Source organism: Umbelopsis ramanniana (genome assembly GCF_025399195.1).
Source record: "Umbelopsis ramanniana AG unplaced genomic scaffold K450scaffold_8, whole genome shotgun sequence".
Classification (NCBI taxonomy): domain Eukaryota; kingdom Fungi; phylum Mucoromycota; class Umbelopsidomycetes; order Umbelopsidales; family Umbelopsidaceae; genus Umbelopsis; species Umbelopsis ramanniana.
The window spans coordinates 338,316-358,228 of record NW_026252094.1 but is presented as its reverse complement, the minus strand read 5'-3'; the positions used below and the strand labels follow the sequence as shown (position 1 = coordinate 358,228).

The window sequence follows — 19,913 nt, the reverse complement described above, 5'->3', positions numbered from 1 at the left end:
TCGCTTCACGGCTTCACCCACACACCTGCTTCGCCACACTTATCATGATTGCGCCCGGCCAGAATAAGCTGTCACAGGTAGTACAGCTTTGTGTAGAGGCATTTGATCGCCTGTCGATCGGACAAGTTAAGGCACCAAAAGATTTAATCTGGAGTCTCAGCAGGCTGAGACATGTTGAAAATGGCGTCATGGTTCGAGTAGCAGGTACAACCACGGAGATAGTCAAGAACTTTTTGAAAAATGAGGCTTTGACCAATATGGATAGTGTAATAGGCCATGGCATGTATGAGAAATTATTTTCTTGACAAGATTCGAACTTGTCCGACCATTGCAAAGCGGTAGGGTTAGGGACATCCACAATCAATAAACCACCAATATGCAGCATAGCTTACGCAAAGTATGCAACAAACAGATTCACTGTCCCTTTCCTTTGGAAAAAATTTACCCACTCACCAATTTGGATGGCGGTCAGACTGTGTGATGAGAAAACAAATAGTAGTGCAAACTTTTTCCGGTTCAAACATGCCGGCCTTTATTTGGAACCGAGGAAGAGAGCAACCTGTTTATTACTAAAAAACCTTAGAGCTACTGCGAGCCCAGAGAAGATACAAACAGCACTCATAGTAATACATAACATAATCCAACTATTACATCGTTAACTTTGAAACTCCTCTTCCCGTGTGCTGCGCATTTTCCAGACACAATTAAGCGTCTCGATCATTCTCACACAGACCATTTCAGCAGCACCCAAAAGAAGGGGCAATCTACGGCGATCTATGTGCCACTACATGTGATACCTTGGGGGGGGGAACGTATGGTTTGACATGGTGATGATCGCGGTCATAGGGCCAGAGTTATTGCGTTCAAATTCGAGAGGAAATGGAAATCAGCTGGGTTACATGCAGAAAGCCGAAACCTTAGCGACGCGTCTGTACGTTTATTAAGCCTCTTCTAAATATACTGACGACGACCGAGTTGGGGGTGTCCCCTAAATCGTTCGTGCATTTTTCACGGGGCCATCCATGGCAATCAAATTTCGTTAGCTTCGCATAGGGTTTCTAATTCTTGGAACAAACGGCAGGTAGGTAAACCAACCTAGATATTAATAGGAATGGTTAGCATGCACGTTTCGGTTTCAAAAGACAACCTTCAGCTAAGGTTCCCTACCACATTCCAGTAATCGCCGTTGATTTTTTTTATGAGAAATGATGCAAGACCTTGATAACCATATCCTCCAGCCTTATCCAAAGGTTCTCCCGTATCAACATCTAGTTTTAAAAAGTCAGATAGGTCGGAACACAATGTAAAATTTTAAAAAAGCACGAGCACCATTACATGCTTGAAGAACTTGATCGCTAATGTTTGCGAATTCAACTTGAGTCTCTTCTACAAAGCTTCGGACCTTCGACCCACCTTCGTGAGGATAGACGAAGGTGACAGCAGTATACACGGAATGAATCCGTCCCCGAAGGCTCTTTAGCATGGCCAAGGCATTTTCCGGAGTTCCTGGCTTTTCTAAAATCCTATCATCGATGACAACGATCGTGTCCAACCCGATGACTAGATCTACCGGACAATTCTCATCCTGCACGATAACGTAATTGTGTTAATGCGTGTGTTGTACGATAATTGAATTATGAGCCCTGTTGTGCTATCCATGTTCTAAGACACGAACAGATTGTATGCCCATCAATGGTAAATGAGTTGCCACCTTCAGTCGTTGGTAAACTTCAAGGGCCTTTCCTTTTGAAGTTTCTGAGACATAGCCTGAAGGCTCACGAAAGGTGGACTTATCCAAGTTTTCTGGAAATAGGCTGGGAACGACATCGAAGTTCAAACCCTGTTCAAAGTCAGTTAGGGTTGGGCTAAAGGAACATGAACCCAAAAAAGAAAAGCTCACAAGATTTCGAATGATCTCGCGTCTTCGAGGCGATGCCGATGCAAGGACCACCCTTTTCGACTTCAGCCGTTGTAAATGGGGTACATTCAGTGATGACATTGTCAATGGGCTTTATGAAAACAAGGTTGACTGCAATTGAAATACAAATTTTTTTCCAGGGGGGTAGGGTAGGAAAAAAAAGGGGGGGTGCTACTGAGACTATACAAAAGGGTGCGGTAATAGACTACAACGAGCCGTGTGTGTCTACATGTAAAAGGAATTGTTTTGTTGCGGACGATCTGCAAAATATAAGTACGAAAGCATGGGTTGCCAGAGTGCGCCATAGCTCAAACAATTTTGTGATTCAAGCAATCCGTGTTGCTGGTTGTCCGATTTGTACATTTGCGCAACTGAGGTGCGTTGGCTTGGATGGGTTTCAGGTTGTACGACATGGGGAGTCGCATTATCTACCATGGCCTTGAGATGAATTTTTTCATGCTTCTTTAATGATCGAGCGTGGTAGTAAGCCTTGGTACAACCTTCAAAGTTACAGCTGAAGGGCCGAATATTGGAGTGAGTCTTGACATGGATATCGAGAGAATCAGGGCGAGAGAAACTCTTGTTGCAGCCTTTTTTCAAGAGTAAGGTGCGTTAGTATAACTGTTTTAGCATTTCCATAATCACAAACGACGGGTATGTCATGTACATGTGACGTAGCTCTCACCTTTCGAGGAACACTTGAATGGCTTTTCGCCCGTATGAGTTCGCATATGGGACAACAGTTTGTGCCTTTTTGCAAAAGGATGGTTAACCTGCATTCGGCAATCTTGCCATAGACAAGGGTAACTTGGCTAATTGACAAAGTTAAGATGGTTAGTTTCAAAATGGGTTTACCGACATCATGTTTTAATATTAATATCGGTTTTGTACCTTGCCACGGCCAATATGAATGTTGCGCACATGTGCGATAAGGAGATCCAAACTGTCGAAAGACTCATTGCATCCTTGCCATAAGCAAACTTTTACGTTTTGGTCATATTCGACACTATTGTGACGATCTAATGACTCCCGTGAGACTTCTCTGTAGGTTTCTTGCTTTGAGACGGCCATAGGGTAAGACATATCGTTCGATTCAGATTTATGGTTCATGGTTTCCTGTAACGCCCTTTCCGTTTCCAGATGGATTAAGCGCTTGATGAGGTCTTGGCGAGACATATTTTCTAATTGCCATGAGTAATGATTGGGAGAGATTCTTGATGTTGACGATGTGGGTGAAGGTATCAATTCTGTGTTTATAGAGTGTCAGGCATGACTAGAAATATCACAAAAATATCTCAGGCTAATCATCTTTACCTTCATCCGTTAATGTGGAAGGAGATGCCGACGGTTCAGAGCACCATAGTTGTCCATCCTATAGGCAAAAAAAAAAATGAATTTTAATATGCGGGATACTACAACTAATTTTTTCTCATCGTTGCATTGAGAACCAATGGTGTACATACCATGAGCATATTGTTTGAGTGAATGGGATGAGTTCTATCAATTTGACTTGAAAATTCATTGGCACCAACGGTGTCAACCACTAGATTGCCTTCGGTCATCAAAGAGCAATTTTCGGGCTTGATATCATTGGAAAGCATTGATAATTGTTGTTTGGAGTATGTTTCTTCTTGTTGTTCTTGCCACTTGTATGCTGTCGAAGCGTCCAAGACAAGTGAGGATGGGTTCATTTCATAATTGTTCATTTGATTGGAATAATAGTATGCAAGATGACTATCGTAATATTGGCAAGATGCTGCTGCTTGAGTATGATTATTGATGCTTAGAGGAGAAGGAAGGCTGACCATTTGCATGGTAATTGAACATGAAGAAGCTGTTGCAAGAAGGTGAAGATGAGAAGGCACAAGAAGTGATCTTATTTATATTTCCTTTAGGCCAGCCCATCCCACCCCCCAATTTGAGATAAGTGTTTTTTATTTTGTCAAGATTTTAGGCTTCAAAGCCTAGGCTTGTGGCACTTCTGGCATGGCTGGCTTTTTCGTCTGATACACACCTAATCTGAACTGCTCCTCGTAGGGTCAGGGTATTGTGCAAGACACTAGCGAAATCTTGATACACGTGCAGTGCGTGGTGTTCTATGCAAGTTCGGGTTACGCGTTCAAACTTTTTGTTCCAAGGAGATTGAAAAATATCCTTGTCAATATGTTGCAATGCAAAGAATTCCCACAGCAAGGTTACTCTTGTTACAAGCAAAGATTTGGGATGGGCAAATAAACCGTCACTGCTTGTCATGGTCTACCAAGCTCATGGGGTGCTCCAAAAAAAAAAAATCGCGGATGTAGTGCAGGTTCGATAACGCAATTCGTTATAATGACATCTCTTAGGTTGGTCATAGCCACAAGGAAATCGTTATTGGAATCGGTCGAGCTATGCATGAACGGACCTTTTACTTGGCTATCCCAAAAAATTGGTAATTGGGTTGTATGTAGCCAGCACTTGTAAACAAATTCTTTTACGGTTCCTTCTATTTGTTATGATTATTTATCTTGTATTTTTTATTTTACTTTTGTAAACTTTTTTTTTTCCAGATACATTTTTGCAAACACTACACTCAGCATTGCGCCCCATGAAATAGTGGCCATTGAAATGTCTATGCTACACTATGAAATACCGATGGTAACACTGCTTTTGGTAGAAATGTTGCAAGAAAAGTCGGTACAACCCACACGCTATAAAGTTCTTGAACCTACTTTTTTTTTTTTTTCGTTACATTGATGCCTTCTGGCTTGTTCTTAGATTGGCCATTAGTAGTGAATGAGAATAATCATAAGCAACACAAAGGTCTTACATTGCTTCAATCACAAATTCTCGTTTCCCTACTATCCCGGCTAACTTTTTTTGAAAGCCTCGGGCACTACACGTTCCACAGCTGTAGAGTAATTGATGTGATGGATTATGGCACTAGGTTCAAAATACCCACAGACATAGACAAAATTGAATAAAGATTGGCGTGGAAGATCAGACCATATCTGCGTTTTGAAAAGAAGGAGGTAGTGGTTGGGGGGTGAGTGATCGGTTAAAATGATGAGGGGTAGGATAGTGTCCGAGCGAGTGTTATATTTGGATGAGTATAATGTACCCCATTTTCAAAGCCAGCCGTCGTTTTCCATACCTTTTCAGTGACGATAGCCGTAGTCATGGTTGGACCAAGAACTACCCCCATGAGTATCCATGTGCACACAGAAACAATGGCGCAGCCGATTCTGTGGCATGCACGGGTGCCATATGGTATCACAGCCACGACATCTTGAGTTCTCTCATGAAAATGCGGTTGAGCCGAGCCACAAGTGTGAGAACATAATGTACATGCGACTTTGAAACCCTCGGATAGGGCTAGCGATACAGGTAATAAGGCGTATCATATGTAATATAAGGAGGAAAGGCTGTTACCAAACTATCGATAAGTTCTATCCAGTGTGTCAATGCTGAGGTAGTTAGGGCATCTTCCAGATAGCCCCCCCCCCAAAAAGTTTTATTTTTATAAAATGTACAATCACGGCTTCGGATGACATTATCGCTTGGTTGACGATAGCGGTTAAAGCAATCGTGGATCGCTAGAGGATCGCTTCGGCTGCATCAATGTATACTCGCACGATTTTTTTTCTTAGTGGAAAAATACTTTTATTCTTTAGAAAAAAGGGGGTAACGGCTAGCTCCAAAAGAATTAAATAGCTTAATCTCAGGTTGTTTCTGTATTTTAGTATAATGTATTTTCTTTTTTTAATTCTTGTCATGATAACAGTTAATGAAAGAGAAAAAAAGTGGTACGAGATTAATATTAGCTCGCCTTAGTAAACGGTGAAGTTGGTAGCAAGCGTTGCAGTCTCGGCGCTACCTCCAACGTAGACTTGGAAAACGCCGGGTTCTACGACGTACTTTTGGCTCTGAGCCCACACAGCAAGTTCAGAAACCTTGATAGGAATTTTGACAGTGACAGTCTTGCCAGCCTTGATGGCGACTTTCTTAAATCCTTTGAGAGCCATAACCGGTGTAACCACGGATGAAACAACATCATTGATATAGACCTGAACAACCTCTTGTCCATCCACCTTGCCACTGTTTTTGACCTTAACTTCGACTTCGACCTGCGATGCCTTAGCGGAAACCTTGGATTGATCGACCTTGGCCGACTCATAAGTGAAAGTGGTGTAAGAAAGACCATGTCCGAACAGCCACATGGGGACAGGCGTTCCAAGAACATATTGATGACCGAAAACGAGTGTGCCGTTCTGCATGAGGTTCAGTCAATATCAAATCCATTAGAATCCACGTTCTCAGAATGCATATCTTTGTGTTTGCATATTCTACTTACAGCATAAATGTGACCTGGGTCAATAGAGCGGCCGCCCTTGTTATAGTTGTAGTAACTGGGGAGAGATCCGACATAGGTAGGGAAGGATACAGACAGCTTGCCGCTTGGGTTGACCTTACCAAACAGAATATTGGCCAAAGCGTTACCACCTTGCTCACCTATTAACGAGTTTAGTTAGCGGATGTCAAAACAAAAAAAAAAACAAACTCCCATTTGAGATATAGAAAGGGGGTGGGAGGAGTTACCTGGATAGAAAGCTTGAACAACTGCGTTGGCGTTATCCTTAATCCATGGTTCAGCAATAGGCTTTCCGCTGATGTACACAACAACAGTTGGGGTACCAGTTGCTTGGATAGCTTGAACAAGCTTAAGCTGGGCTCCAACAAGAGCCAAATCATTGACATCAACGTGTTCACCAGTAGTGGCATTCAAGCCTTGCCAGAGCTCAGTTTGATCTCTGGACCACGTTCCGACCATAACAACAGCAACCTTGGATTTTTTGGCGGCTTTGACGGCATCCTTGAATCCGCTATCATCATTGGACCAGAGCTTGCAGCCCTCGGCGTAGTTCACCTTGGTTGACTTTCCGACGTAGGATTGAATTCCTGCGAGTGGAGTAACACCACGTTCAAAGACACCATGAAGGACATAATCACCATATTGCATGACATTGGCTTGAGGTCCAATGACAGCAATGGATTCAATGGATTCAGAGATAGGAAGAGTTCCGTCGTTTTCTAAAAGGACTATGGATTCCTCATCGACCTTGCGAGCAAACTCAACGTTGGCTTTGGAGTGGATGACCTTGTTGTAGTTAGATGAGGTCCAGGGATTTTCAAAAAGACCAAGTAAGAACTTGACCCGGAGAATACGGCTAACAGCTTCATCAACAACGGAAGCCTTGAGGTTACCCTACGTAGTGGAGACAGCATAGTTAGCATCTGTAGTAGGTATTGAACGACTGTTTCTGTCATCCTATTTTCTTACCTTTTTCACTTGGTCGACGATTGTCAAATAGTGCATCTACGAGCAAGTAAGGTTAGGTAAATATATAATAGGCTTCACACCTGATCAGTGTTTGCTTACAGTGGAACCAGCCATCTATTTCAAAATGTGTTATTAGAATTCTGCTTCTCGCAAGTATATGGACGCATTTTTAAAGGAGATAGCTTACCTCCATGTCGTTACCAGCGTTCAGTGCAATCAGAGCAGGCTCAGGATTGGTGACGCCGTTAGTACTAGTCTCACAAATGTGATGGATGGAGCACAAGAAGTCGATGGCACCAGCATCGGATGAGACAAAACCCTCATAGTCCCACTCGCCTCTGAGAACATCATTCATGGCGTGACTATTAGCTGCAGCAGGAACACCATCATATGAGCTAGAAAGGTTGTTTTGTCAATAACCTGGTCTTATGCAACTGAAACTTGCAACCAACACCACTTACTGATAGGCACTCATGATTGATAAGGCGCCGGCATCTTTGATGGCACGCTTGAAGGGAGGAAGGTACAATGAGCGCAAGTCTCTCTCACCACCAGCGACCTATGCATATATTATTGAATGATTAATTTTCACGAGCAAAGAATTTGAAGTATAAAATGGCTAAACGGATTGTGAACCAACTTACCGGTGCAGTGTTGAGACCACCTTCGGGGCTGCATTGGAATAGTTTAGTATCAAGGTTCAAAAGCAGCTAGACTCTCTCCAGTCCCTCCCCCCCACCGAGAATCCACGAACCTTCCAAATGCGACAAAGTGCTTCACCATGGATGCAACACGGTATTTTGCTGCTTTACCAGTACCAGCCTTCTTTGAACCTTGCAAACCGGTAACAAAAGCATAGCCAAGCTCGCCTATTATTGAAGAGTAAACGTAAATATCGGAACTGATGGCTGCGCCCAAGCTGACAAGTAGGCTTACCAGTGAGATGGGGATCTTCACCATAATTTTCTTCAACTCTTCCCCAACGAAGTTCTCTTGACAAGTCCAGAACAGGAGCTTTCGATAAAAGAATACCGGATAAGAATTATATCATATGATGCCGAATAGTTGGAGAAAATCGTCCTTACCAAAGATATTATTGACACCCATACTTTCGGCTTCAGAACCAACAACGTTGCCAAGTTCCTCAACCAAATCTGGGTTGAAAGAGCAAGCGAAACCAAGAGGGCTGGTGAAAAGAGTACCATTGAGATCCAAGTATCCGTGGATACCCTCGGATTGCATGAGTGACGGGATACCAAGACGTGTGTCATGAAGCAAGAAACTCTGAGTTGCGTTAATAGCCACAGCAAGCTCGTCTCGAGGAATCATCGCAGCTGAGAATTAATTAATAAAGTTAATACACTTTCACTTCAATCATGCAGACAGACATAAGTGTTAATTTTCTTTACCGAACATAGCGCCAGCTTCATTAGGAGCAATGCTTTGCAATGCAGTCTTGTTGATATTGTTATTGGCATCAACGTAATGTCTGACATCTCCTTGAATAAGCTGAGCCTGCTTCTCTTCCCAAGTCATGCGGCTCAAAAGATCCTTGACACGAGCCTCTACGGAAGCTTGAGGATTCTTGTAGACAGCATTTGATCTGATAAATAGATGGTTTAATGTTGCGATTTGTATGCGTAGGTATGCAGCTGCAATGTGCTTACGGTGGTTTGCCAGAGGTGGAGGGCGAAGCTAGAGCGCCAACGGCAAAGGCGGACACGAAAGCAGCGGCGATAGAGATCTTCATATCCACACAGCCAATAGGTATAAAGAGGTACTTAGGCCATTTGTTTGCGCATTTATATGAGGTCAGGAGCCGATTTCTGCTAAGCTAGTACAACCTCACAACAGAACGTGCAACAATTCCATTATCAGTAGCATCCAAGCTAATTAAGATTCAATAATTCTACGCAGTTGTTTTGTCTGACAAGTTGGTGATGAGCGGTAGCGTGAGCCGCTCCACAAAAAGCCATAAATTGATATATGTGGGGTGGACTGCTTTAAGAGAGCTTTGTACCATCCAGGCACTTCCGAAATGTATGCTTTTTCGGAAAATTAATATCACCCCAGCAGCTTCATTCATTCAACATAACTATACCTAGCAGCTACATAGGTTCATTGATCAATCGTTGAAATGAATTATGAAATAATTGTGGTTTATCTAGTATGACATGGCCATCCATTGCCTATGATGTTATGATTATACGATTGATTAAATGAAGTTCCAAAATTTTGGGTTTGAACATCTAACAAAACATATCCTCGGAACCAAAAGCCATGGCTTGTAAGGTTTCGATGTGGGTTTCTTGTAATTAAGAATGGGTAGCATTGTGATGTTTCAGAGGCAAATCGGCTCACACTGTCTTCAATAAAGAAGGCACATCTAACGTTGTCGTCTACAGTTAAATGCCAAGGACGAGATGGGAGAAAAAAACAGAAGTAGTCATTATTCATGCTTATTGGTGAGTAAAAACATTAGGTCATACAGGTACACATAGGATGTCAATAACAATGAATTATCGAAGTGAAGTACTTAGTGTTTATGGACGTTTCACCTTAATCTTATTTCAATGCGTTATGAACGCTACTACATCTGTTGCTAGCTAAACAGTGCTCAATGGATGGTTCATTTTGGCAAGTACATGAGCACAGCATAGGTTTAGTGTGTGTAATAGACGGATTACATAAACATCCGAACACGCTGTACTTGAAGCCAATCCTCGATTTCTACCCCGGAATGCTAATTATTTCGGTGTCTGACTTTTCCCGGAACGCTATCTCAGCCGAAGTAAGCTTAGCTGGCATTACCGAGTTCATTGATGAATGTATGGCTTCGGTATTTGGGTAATGCTTAGTGACAGCAATATCTGAGTACGTATTACTGCTTGCTAAGCATTGGAAATGTAAGAAGGCTGTTTCACACGAAGGTAATGTCGTGTAACCGTAATTAACGCTGGATAGACAGAGTCTCCATGGGAAAGAGAAAGGTTACCCTCGTGAGCATGTTCAAACGGTTCGGTTGACTATCGTAAATGGACATATTTCCCGTCTTACATAGGCTTGTGAGGGGGAAGAAATACGGAGAGTTTTAGAAAGAGTTATGTCCGTTCGTTTGTACTCCAGTACGACAATACAGTAATATCCGAAAGTGCCCCGCTTGCTAGCTTTCTCATCCAAAGCACTTGCAGTTCAGTCAGCAGCATTATAAATTTGAGTATTATTTTTATTATTCTTAATATTTTTTTGTAACCGGTGTGCACAGCATCGAAATGAGGGGATGAGTAAGATGAGTATAAGGTATGAGAGGGAGGGGGGTTTTTTTTCTAATGAGAGATGAAGGAAAACAGAAAGGTAGCTTGTGGATTTTGGGGGTTTTTTGGTTGTAAAGGTTTACGAGTTATGTGGAAGACGTAGGAGAGGTATCATGCGAAAATTAGTCTGAGCTTGATCGATCATCGAAAATGCGGATGCTCTCTGCTGCTGGAGGATTGTTCCCAAGTCTTGAGTGCGTCGTCCAATTTCTCTTCTACCGTAGCTGACCTGGGCATCCGATCGCTCGGCGCTTCAGTATCAGAGTCAGGGAAATAGGTTTGGTCAGAGTAATAGTCTCCATAATAGTCATCCATGACATCGGCAGTATCTTTAATCATATCCAACAGTCCAGAAAGAGTGACTTCTTCAGCAATATAGATATCAGTAGTAGCACCACCGCCATCAGGCGACTTTGTAGAGATAGTTGAAATGTGTTTAGCGCGATGATCCTGCACACGCGACACCTTGGGCTTCAGTTGTTGTTGTTGTTTGATGGAGGCCATTCTGCGAGGTGATCGAGTTGGAATAGGTGGTGGCGGGTATTGTGGTGGCGGGCGATGCTGCGGACTGCGTTCGCTGCTTCTACTTGGCGCTATGTCCTTTGAAGTCTTTTTAGATCGGCGGTCGCCATTCATGAAATCACTAAGTCTTGGTGAGTCAGGGTTGAAACCCATCAATTGCAGAACTCGTTCTTCGATTTCATCTTCATCTTCGTCACTGGTAAGAATTTCCGTCTCCACAGGGTGATGCTCCTGATTGGTTGGCAGCAACATAGACGTTCGTCGACCATTTGGATGTTTCTTGACAACACCGTATACAACACTTCCGTCACTCATTTCGCGTACTTCAAGACCTTCTAATTGAGCGTGGGCAGCAGAACGCATAGATGCTCTTTGAACACTGTCGAGAGATCGATCTGATGTGCTTTGTCGACTATTGTAGAATTTGTAGATACTATCGTTATCATAGCTACTTCTAGGAACGGATGACGATGTGGATGATCTTGGTAAGGTCTCATTGTCAGTCACACCGGTTGGCTTGACACTTGGTTCAGGCACGGTCTCTTCATCGACATTTTCCAATCTCCATTTTCTACCATTGGTACCCTTTCGAGTCAGTCCGTTGCTGGTAGCCGCTTTTGGTTGCTCTGCGTCAACCACAGTTTTTTTGAGGGATGGTTGTCTTGTGATAACTTTAGCAGTAACATATTCATAGCCAGTGTCACTATCTGGAGAGTTGATATGACTAGAGTCTGAAGATAACGACGTACGTTCCTGAATGCTGTTGAGACTGGGATAGGCCATGGGGTTGCCGGTTTGATCATCCACGTCTTCAGGTTGCACGTAAATGATCGTTCGTCGAACCACTTGAGATCTAGCTGAAGATCGACTTTTGCGCACATCAGTGGGGGGTGATTCTTGACCACGTGCCCTGTTTGGTTCCATGATGTTACCATTGACACGCTTGGTTGAGTTCTTTTTCCCTGATTTACCAAGTAGTTGAGAGAGCATTCGAATTCCTTTAGGCCCAGAAGTATGTTTCTCCACTCTCTTTGCCGTATCAATTCTAGCGGGAGTGTTGTCCTTAACGTCTTCAGAATGTTTCATAGCAATTAAAGCCGCTGGTGTCAACTTTGAATTGCCCAAATGAGATCTCGGACTGTTATCACCTTCTTTAAGTTTGGAAGGAGAAACAACCTTGTGTTCATGGCTGATGCGTTCCGAAACACGAGCACTGCCTGATCGACTGATGGTAGATCTTGACTTGCCACTCTCATCTCGACTGTGTCGTAAAGGATTACGAGGTGCTAACTGAGGCGATCCAGCGGAATCTTCAGAATTCGACCGTCCACTACCGGAGTGCTTGAAAGACGAGAATCGTTCGTCACTTGATCCGCTGACCGAAGACGAAATACTGGCGGTTGGCCGATGCAAAACATCATGTGAGAGGTTCTTGCTGCGCAAGGCATCATCTTCTCCATTTGTCTTTGGTTGTTTGGATCTCAATGAACCAAAAGGATCGTCTGATTCCATGGATGGGCTACGAATTTCACGCATACTAATCGATCTTCTGGGTTGTCCATTGTTTGGCAATGCCAATTTTTCGTTGGTGGAAGAGGTTGCACTATCACTAATATTTACAAGGCGGCTTGACTTGGCGTCCCGAATATTCTCGACACTGCTGTAACTCGACAGCCCATTCATTGCGTCATTCGATACAGCATGTTTCAGTCCACTTAGCTTGGGTGGAGTACCTGATTCACTTCCTGCTCGTGGTCGTCTAAGTTTGGAGACTTGCCGTCTGAATTGTAAGAAGCCACTCTTTCCATCCTCCTCATCGGTATCATTGGATGACTTGGTCCTGCTTCGAGACATAGAAGGCTTGAATTTACGATCATCATGCAATTTTGATCCAGATCGAGCCATGTCTTTGTTGGCCAAACTATCAGTAGAGTCAGTTGGTGGGGCAGGTGCTGAACGTGGTGAAACAAATGCCGCAGGATCAGACACATCAGGAGTAGCAGAATCCAAAAGAGCAATTCGTGGTTTATCTTTTCGAGACTTGAGATTGATCGGCGTGCTCGTACTCTGTTCTCGAAACAATTTTGGTTCTTCTTCAGAAATGGGCGTAGTGGGAATTTCCTCAATAATATCTAGTGATTCATCTTCCTGTGTATCCGCTTCTCCTTCCGAGCTTGGCTGCGATTTGTGAACAGACTGTTGCCGCAAATGTTTCTGAATGCCTTGAATGGCAGCTAGACGAGTACTGGGTGACCGATCCACAGTGCTTCCAGCGCGGCTGAGAACAGGTTTATCATTCAGTTGTATTTTTCTTGAAACATCATGATGAGGTGGTGCTTCAACACTATTTATATTATCTTTTCCTAAAAGATGGTAAGCATGTGGGGCGCACTCACCAAGCACACATCTCTAAACTTACCGAATGCAGTTTCAACATCAGCCGGGGAACTATCCTTAGTGTCATCCATGATTGATTCTTCCATACGGCTTCTGCCAAGGAAGTGTATAGGACGAGCATTGCCGGCATGACCAGACGATGTGGAATGCAGTGGGGAGATACGCATTGAGGCCGATGAGGTGAGGCCAGTAGGCTTTGAAAGGTCTGGGGCATGCATAGATTTATCAACTTTACTAGTGGATGCACTTCGAGTTCGCATGATGGCAGCAGACGCAGCTTGTGCCGAAGACATGGCATGCTCGTTCGAGATAGGTGCAGTTGTAGGAGGAGGTTGGGAAGCCTTGGGTAGGGCATTATCCCGATGCATTTCCAAAATATTCGCTTGCTGTGGATCGGCTAAAAGGCGAGCAAGTTCCTGTTCATCTGCTTCCGTGGCACTAATTCGTTTCCTCTCTTGTATGACTGATAGACGGTTTTCATGTAAATGTTTTGCAATGGCGGCCAAGTCAATCTTTCCAGGATTATTGACTCTGCCTGTAGGATTCTCAGCCAATAGCTTTGCCGCCGCTTTGCTCATTCTCCTTGACTTTGGTCTAGGACGTCGGTTTTCAGCATCAGGAGCAAAATCATTGAAGAAAAAATTTTCGTTCAACTCCAGCGACTGATCATAATCGTAACCCGTGGTGGTATGGTCCATCCATTTACTCAATGGATCAATGCTATAACGTCGGATATCTGGACGAGTTCTACCACGGGGTTTTGGTCTGGTTGCTGTGGGCAGAGGCTTAAGCGGCTGTGACATAGACAGGGTCAACTCTTTCGGGAAAATAGAGGCGGCGACGTTGTCGACAACAGCAGGAGGTGCAGGTTTCTCTTCTCCCACGCTGAGATCCTCAACCATGTGAGTTTGCTCTGGTTCAAATACTGGCAAAGGTTTATCCACAGGCATAGGAACTTCGTTGCTTTCAGGTAGGGTGGAGTCGTGAAGACTTGTCTTTGATTTTTCTTTGGCTAAGCGATAATGGTCCAGCCTTTGCTTGCCTCCGAAAATTTGATTCGAATAATGTCGTTTGTTGCGTTCCGTTCTCCAGGCGGCTAGGTCTCGATACTGATCTGAATATTGATCTGAACGTTCAGAATCCAAAGTGGATGTGGTGGAGTAAATACTAGGCGTTGATTGTTTTTCAAACGATTCGTTGATGGGAGTTAAAGGTTGCTCTACTGAATATTGTTGATTGTTCTGTTCCATCCAGGGAGACACTTGGATAGCACTTCCCGTGGGAGTGTTTGTTATGACAGGAGCCTTGGGCTTTCGAGGTGGAGGGGAAAGTGGAGCGACGTTCTGAAATGTTTGTTTCTGTTCCGAAGTTGACGGTTCGGGGGCTTCCTCTATGGTATTCTCTGGAGAAGAGCTTCGTAAAATGTCGAATTCTTTGGCAAGATGTGGCATGATGAGAGATGTCCTGAAATCACGCAAAAGTTGAAGTTCCTCTAGCGATATTTGGCTACGTTTCTGGCGTTCTAGCTCCGCTTCCCGCCTGCGGGCTTCTTCCAACATCTGTTTCTGCTTCCGCTTTCGAAACATTCTGGTATCAAAAGAAGTATGTCTATGTTACAAACGAAAAAGAGAAGAAGAAGTGTGATAATGGAGAGAAAAGTTTGTCATCGGAGAACAAGGAACGCATGGTGACACAAGTATTTATTGCTGCTGCCTTCGGGGTTTCACGTAAACGATGGCATCTGCCGTTGCTGGCACCTCACCATTGTTGCTAATATCTACTTTAAGTCTAGGAAGTCGTACATGGCCAGCTAGTATTGGATGGCAATGGTATTTGAAAGTCTGTGAAGAATACGGGAGGACGCGGAATTTGGTTTGTTTGTAACCAGAAAACACGAACGCGTCACTGACTTCGATTTGTGCCTGAAGTTCGGCAAATTGGGCTGTAGGATTGGTAATGGTATATGAAAGGACGAAGGGCTCCCCAATGTATAATTCGCTCGGATGATCTAAGAAAGAAAACGTGCCAGGTGCATAACCAAGTTGAGTATAATCGATCGTGCTGAGCAGAAATTGGTTCTACTAATTTCAGTTAGAAAACCCCATGGACTTACCGCGATGAACACGGATCTCCGTGGACGAAAAAGAAAATGGAGGAAAGGGAATGCTTGTTTGACAAAGAGGCATTTCCTCATGAATGTTACTGACCCTATTTTCCGTGGAAATGAATCTTTGTAAGAAAACTCTTTCAATATGGGGGGGGGGTTGTACAACGCCTGCTTACCGCCGCCACGTTATGACCAGTGCTCCAAAGTCGGCTGCGGTCTTGGGTGCTGTGCGGTCTCGAGTGGTCAATTCAAAGAGGTGATTACTGTTGAAAACTTGATCCTTCTTCCATTCTATCAAAAATCCTGTTAATTCAAATTTCGCTGTGTGTTCTGCTCTATGCCGTTCATTACCTTTGACGTCTTCTCCTCGTGCTTTTGGCATTGCTTGTACTTGGATATAACCATGTGAAGGTTGCTTAATTCGGAAAAATACTGGGTCAATGGGGTACTTGTACTACGCTGTCTCTCTTTTCTACCTCACATGTCTTACTTGATCCTGTTCCATCTCCATGCTGACAACTTGTAAATTCCAGGGTGAAGTGCAGCGCACAGCTGCAATGACCAATAAACGCTCCTTCTCCTCGAGGCTAGGGGGAAATGTGGCTGCATCCTTGTATTCAGTGTGCTGCTCATGGCTGTGAAATTTGACCTCGAACGCCTTGTTATAATGGATTTTCACCATTTCATGCTTTTCAAAGTAAGGTTCCTGATTGGATGACGATGGCTTATATCGGACCTGCCAAAAATGAACACCGAATTAGACTTAATATAGTCCAGAGCAGCAACGATCACAAATGAATTACTTACAGATATGTTTAACAGTCGTGTCAGTGGAGTAGTGCGGCCAATGATATACAATATCTGCTCTTTGCTTCCATTGCCTTCGATTTGCCCAACGTCGATATCCAGAATAGATGTAGCCGATGCATCGTCGTCGGTAGGGGCCAATTTCAGCTTGTCTCCGAGATCTAACCAAATGAGTTTTGTCAGACCTTGTCGTGCATACAAGTAAATATAAGTAGTGAGCTTTACCTTGAGTCTCAGTGGCTTTGATTTCTACCCTGATGACAGCATCCACAGGTGTAGACTCTTCGTTTGTTAAAGTTATAAAGAACGGATAATGTTCATCCACCAGCGCAGGTGCGTAGTGCTTATTAGTAATGGTGAGCTTAGATGGTTGTTGGGAGATACTGTCCAAAAAATATTAGTTTACTTGAATTTCCATGTTATGGTTTTAGACCATATCTACTTACTCTGCAGCAGATATTTCGCCTCTTCCTTGCAAGAAAGTTGGTTTCGGGGATTCAACATTGTGCCATTTCCTCCTTCCAGCTGAGCGAGTATCCTGGATTCTATTGGCTATATCAAAGCATAAGAATACTTGGCGGCCAGAGGAGTTTAGCTCTAGCATCACCGTTTCCATCTACGGTAGCATTAGATTCAGTACATTCCAGCAACAAAATCGGCATGTAAAAGCTGTTGCCTCACCTTTAAATTCTCGCTGTGATCCAAAGTGACTGTGCCTTCGAACACTTTGCTTTGGCCATGTCGAAATTGTAGCCCAGCGTTGGCGTTCCAACGCTTTTCAGTCGAGTCATACTCGCTATTAGTACAGTCATAATATGAATAATCCTTGTCATCGTTGTCGCCCTCATCGTTAACGTATACCTGGTTCCATCGTTCGTTATTAAAGATGATACGAAGGGAACGGAAGACAATGGGTTGAGGTGGGGATGACTTATTGGTGCTAAGACTAATTTGAAAATGAATTGGCTGATTGACGAAGCCAGAGGACTTTTCAAATTGGACATGGCATGTCAGGAAGGAGTTGATATCATCCATACGCACGATGAGTGGCTCTTGGTTATCGTCATCCGTCAAAGATCCATGAGTGAGGGTCGATTGCAAGTCGTTCTGAAGTTCGCTTCGCTTATCTTGGCTCATAGGTAGATTATCGCAAAGCAATTCGACGAGATATCCCACTACACTTGTGGTCATACCGAGTTCCTTCGCACAGCGCAATGACCACCGTAAAATGGACGTGAGAACGGTATGCCAACTTTCTTTTCGGTACGTTTTGCCAATTCGTTCAAAAAATTTGAGTGCCATTTCGAATTTTCCAGCTTCGTAATAAGTGCCAGCAATTTCAGCAGCTAAGTACAATGTCATCCTAGTATTGCGGTGCTTTTTGAACTGTTCATAGCCTTTAGTGAGGAGCTCGATAGTCAATGCAGAATGATCAACCTGTTCTTCTTCTGGCAGAGCGGCCATTGCAGATCGATAAATAAGATCGTCGGTCTTTGCCTCTGAATCCTTCCATTTCTCCATTTCCATATAACGACGTCGGCGTTCAGCACTACACATGGCGGCAAGGTGGAAGTAAAAGCCAGCATGTTGAAGTAACTCTCCGGGATTACTACCACCTTCTGCCTGGTTAGCATATCCACTAGAGCCGAGGAAAGGGCTGGAGCCCAAAGGCGGAGATCCAACACTTGATTGAACAGGTAACGGTACAGGTAATTTAAAGCCATGTCTTGTAGCGATATCGATTTGCTCTGCAAACACGCGGTATCTTCACAAAAGCCAATAGTTTAAAGAACCGCTATGAAGCCGTGGAAATCAAACGCTAGGTGGATATACTCACTGCTTAGATAACCAAGACCAATATTCAAATGATCGTTCACCCATGTGCCATTCATTAGAGAAAAGTTGGAACGCATGTAGGTGTTTGTTCAATTGGGCCAGGGCCATTGACGCATTGTCTTGAAACAGGAAGAATCTGCAAATCTGCGGGATGTAGAATGGTTATAAGCCTTGTCCTTTGAGCTACATGGAGAGCAGCATTTGAGGCCATTCGCTTACCTTGATGTTCATGCAGTCTGCAAGTATACAAGCTTCCTTCCATCGCTTTGATCTGGGCTTCAGGCTTCCGTCACCAGTGCTTGGCTGCAGCATGTTCAAAAGCATATTATAAGCAGCATCATATGATCTAATGGAATGTAATTTTGGTGAGTGTCCGCTGCACTCAACAAGGCACGCCCTCTCGCGCAACGTACTTTAAAGAGCCTTGAATGTCTTGCCGGAACTCCTGAAACACTCCCAACTTGTATTCGTATCGCACTAGCCAGCCAGGTACAGAAAGCGGCTGAGGTCCGTCTGCTGTTTGTGGTGTAACTTGTCGAATTGCAACAGAGGGACTTGGAAGTCGAGCCAACTTTTTTCTAACTCTCTTGACATGATTACTGTAGTATACTTGTGCAGGTTCATAAAGAGATCTAAACAGGCTATTGAAGGTGTAAGGAGACTGGATTGGTACGCAAAACGTGGAAAAAGTGATGCTTACTTGTTTATAAATTCATTTGCGTCCGTTTGCGTAGATACAGGTAAGACAAACAAGGAATTTTTGGAATCGAGTCCAGATAGTTTGCGAAGAGCTGCAAGTCGATCCTCGATAGCAGGGTCATCTAGAAAGGTACATTTGTAAGCAAATTTGGCATCGAAAAAGGTGCACCAGTAACAAATATAACGTACCAATATGCCGAGGATTCAATATAATGACGGCAGCATACTTGACTCCCCTTTCGTGGAAGTATTTACTTTACATTTGTAAGAGCAATGTCAGCCGTTCAAATTTCATCCTTGCCAAATGTCAACGGTCATTAAGACCTCTTTTTACTTACCGTTTCTCATTGATACCATGAGCCATGGCGGCATCTCGCTCTCTCTCCACTGGGTCAGCAAGCGCTTGGCCAGCCAGAGGGCCGACTTCCCGCTTCGGGCGCTGAGGAGTACCAGCTTCCATACTCCAATCCCACAAGTCATAAAACCCAACGACCACGCTAGGGTACACGTTGAGATGCTTTTCGTACCATTGGGTTGTCATGATACCGTCTGGATGCAGAGGTGACTGGCTAGACAGCGGTGATAATGCGGAGTGAGGATGCATGGACGGGTGTTGATATGTGGTGGGTTTCTTTGGCGGTAAGGTAAAATCCTATGAAAGGATGACGATTAATATACTGCGCGAGTCTGAAAGCATATTATCTTTTTATCTTACATTATCAACAAACGTAACTCGGAAGTTGGGTATGCCGTTCGTATGACTTCCAGCTGGTGCCTGGGAGTGTCTTGCAGCCTCCCAGAGAGTGGTGGTATCTTTAGAATTCAAAACTGCTCGAAGATTATGTGCGATGGTTGCTCGTAAGCGCAGCTGATTGCTAGAAGAAGAGGATCGCCGTCGGTTAGGGACACGATCTTCTGGTGCATCAGAATGAGAAGTCCCATCTTTAGGCACATCAGGATCCGGAATGGTCTCTTTCAGGCCAACAACTGCCA

General features: G+C 43.9%; 5 protein-coding genes across 5 annotated transcripts; all 5 read right to left on the bottom strand.

The window, feature by feature from the left end:
* Nucleotides 1–1,029: 1,029 nt before the first annotated feature.
* K450DRAFT_170543 (uncharacterized protein) lies at nt 1,030–1,999 on the bottom strand (the record flags this gene model as incomplete). Its single annotated transcript, XM_051584117.1, has 5 exons — nt 1,030–1,095; nt 1,168–1,268; nt 1,336–1,585; nt 1,712–1,840; nt 1,901–1,999. 5 exons carry the CDS (start codon nt 1,997–1,999, stop codon nt 1,030–1,032), a joined length of 645 nt encoding a protein of 214 aa, XP_051447740.1.
* On the bottom strand, nt 1,784–3,776 carry K450DRAFT_226651 (uncharacterized protein). The gene is made up of 6 exons (XM_051586599.1): nt 3,382–3,776; nt 3,233–3,290; nt 2,810–3,165; nt 2,604–2,730; nt 1,901–2,508; nt 1,784–1,840 (listed from the first exon to the last, which is right to left on the bottom strand). The coding sequence occupies exons 1-5, from the start codon at nt 3,730–3,732 to the stop codon at nt 2,144–2,146; spliced, it is 1,257 nt and encodes a 418-aa protein (XP_051447739.1). The 5' UTR covers nt 3,733–3,776; the 3' UTR covers nt 1,784–1,840; nt 1,901–2,143.
* A 1,800-nt stretch (nt 3,777–5,576) lies between these two features.
* On the bottom strand, nt 5,577–8,517 carry K450DRAFT_226645 (uncharacterized protein). The gene is made up of 9 exons (XM_051586598.1): nt 7,993–8,517; nt 7,883–7,910; nt 7,700–7,797; nt 7,426–7,633; nt 7,338–7,352; nt 7,239–7,274; nt 6,497–7,163; nt 6,252–6,409; nt 5,577–6,168 (listed from the first exon to the last, which is right to left on the bottom strand). The coding sequence occupies exons 1-9, from the start codon at nt 8,196–8,198 to the stop codon at nt 5,728–5,730; spliced, it is 1,857 nt and encodes a 618-aa protein (XP_051447738.1). The 5' UTR covers nt 8,199–8,517; the 3' UTR covers nt 5,577–5,727.
* Nucleotides 8,518–10,443: 1,926 nt separating this feature from the next.
* K450DRAFT_226643 (uncharacterized protein) lies at nt 10,444–15,114 on the bottom strand. The gene is made up of 2 exons (XM_051586597.1): nt 13,494–15,114; nt 10,444–13,431 (listed from the first exon to the last, which is right to left on the bottom strand). Exons 1-2 carry the CDS (start codon nt 15,055–15,057, stop codon nt 10,694–10,696), a joined length of 4,302 nt encoding a protein of 1,433 aa, XP_051447737.1. The 5' UTR covers nt 15,058–15,114; the 3' UTR covers nt 10,444–10,693.
* A 1-nt stretch (nt 15,115) lies between these two features.
* K450DRAFT_226636 (uncharacterized protein) lies at nt 15,116–19,606 on the bottom strand. Its single transcript, XM_051586596.1, has 14 exons — nt 19,259–19,606; nt 19,110–19,174; nt 18,922–19,042; nt 18,635–18,862; nt 18,441–18,567; nt 18,223–18,365; nt 17,067–18,150; nt 16,832–17,001; nt 16,611–16,768; nt 16,386–16,546; nt 16,069–16,314; nt 15,930–15,993; nt 15,755–15,869; nt 15,116–15,679 (listed from the first exon to the last, which is right to left on the bottom strand). The coding sequence occupies exons 1-14, from the start codon at nt 19,522–19,524 to the stop codon at nt 15,559–15,561; spliced, it is 3,069 nt and encodes a 1,022-aa protein (XP_051447736.1). The 5' UTR covers nt 19,525–19,606; the 3' UTR covers nt 15,116–15,558.
* Between the last annotated feature and the right edge of the window lie 307 nt (nt 19,607–19,913).

Coding starts and splice junctions, on each gene's coding strand:
- K450DRAFT_226645 (XM_051586598.1), bottom strand. CDS start 8,198: ATGGTGAAGATCCCCATCTCACTGGTAAGCCTACTTGTCAGCTTGGGC. Junction 7,798..7,882: donor GTGGTCTCAACACTGCACCG/GTAAGTTGGTTC, acceptor ATATATGCATAG/GTCGCTGGTGGTGAGAGAGA. Junction 6,410..6,496: donor TGTTCAAGCTTTCTATCCAG/GTAACTCCTCCC, acceptor ACTCGTTAATAG/GTGAGCAAGGTGGTAACGCT.
- K450DRAFT_226651 (XM_051586599.1), bottom strand. CDS start 3,732: ATGCAAATGGTCAGCCTTCCTTCTCCTCTAAGCATCAATAATCATACT. Junction 3,166..3,232: donor TTCCACATTAACGGATGAAG/GTAAAGATGATT, acceptor CTATAAACACAG/AATTGATACCTTCACCCACA. Junction 2,509..2,603: donor ATTCAAGTGTTCCTCGAAAG/GTGAGAGCTACG, acceptor TCTTGAAAAAAG/GCTGCAACAAGAGTTTCTCT.
- K450DRAFT_226636 (XM_051586596.1), bottom strand. CDS start 19,524: ATGCATCCTCACTCCGCATTATCACCGCTGTCTAGCCAGTCACCTCTG. Junction 18,568..18,634: donor GACATTCAAGGCTCTTTAAA/GTACGTTGCGCG, acceptor ACATTCCATTAG/ATCATATGATGCTGCTTATA. Junction 15,680..15,754: donor CTGGTCATAACGTGGCGGCG/GTAAGCAGGCGT, acceptor CACGGAAAATAG/GGTCAGTAACATTCATGAGG.
- K450DRAFT_226643 (XM_051586597.1), bottom strand. CDS start 15,057: ATGTTTCGAAAGCGGAAGCAGAAACAGATGTTGGAAGAAGCCCGCAGG. Junction 13,432..13,493: donor TGATGTTGAAACTGCATTCG/GTAAGTTTAGAG, acceptor TTTTAGGAAAAG/ATAATATAAATAGTGTTGAA.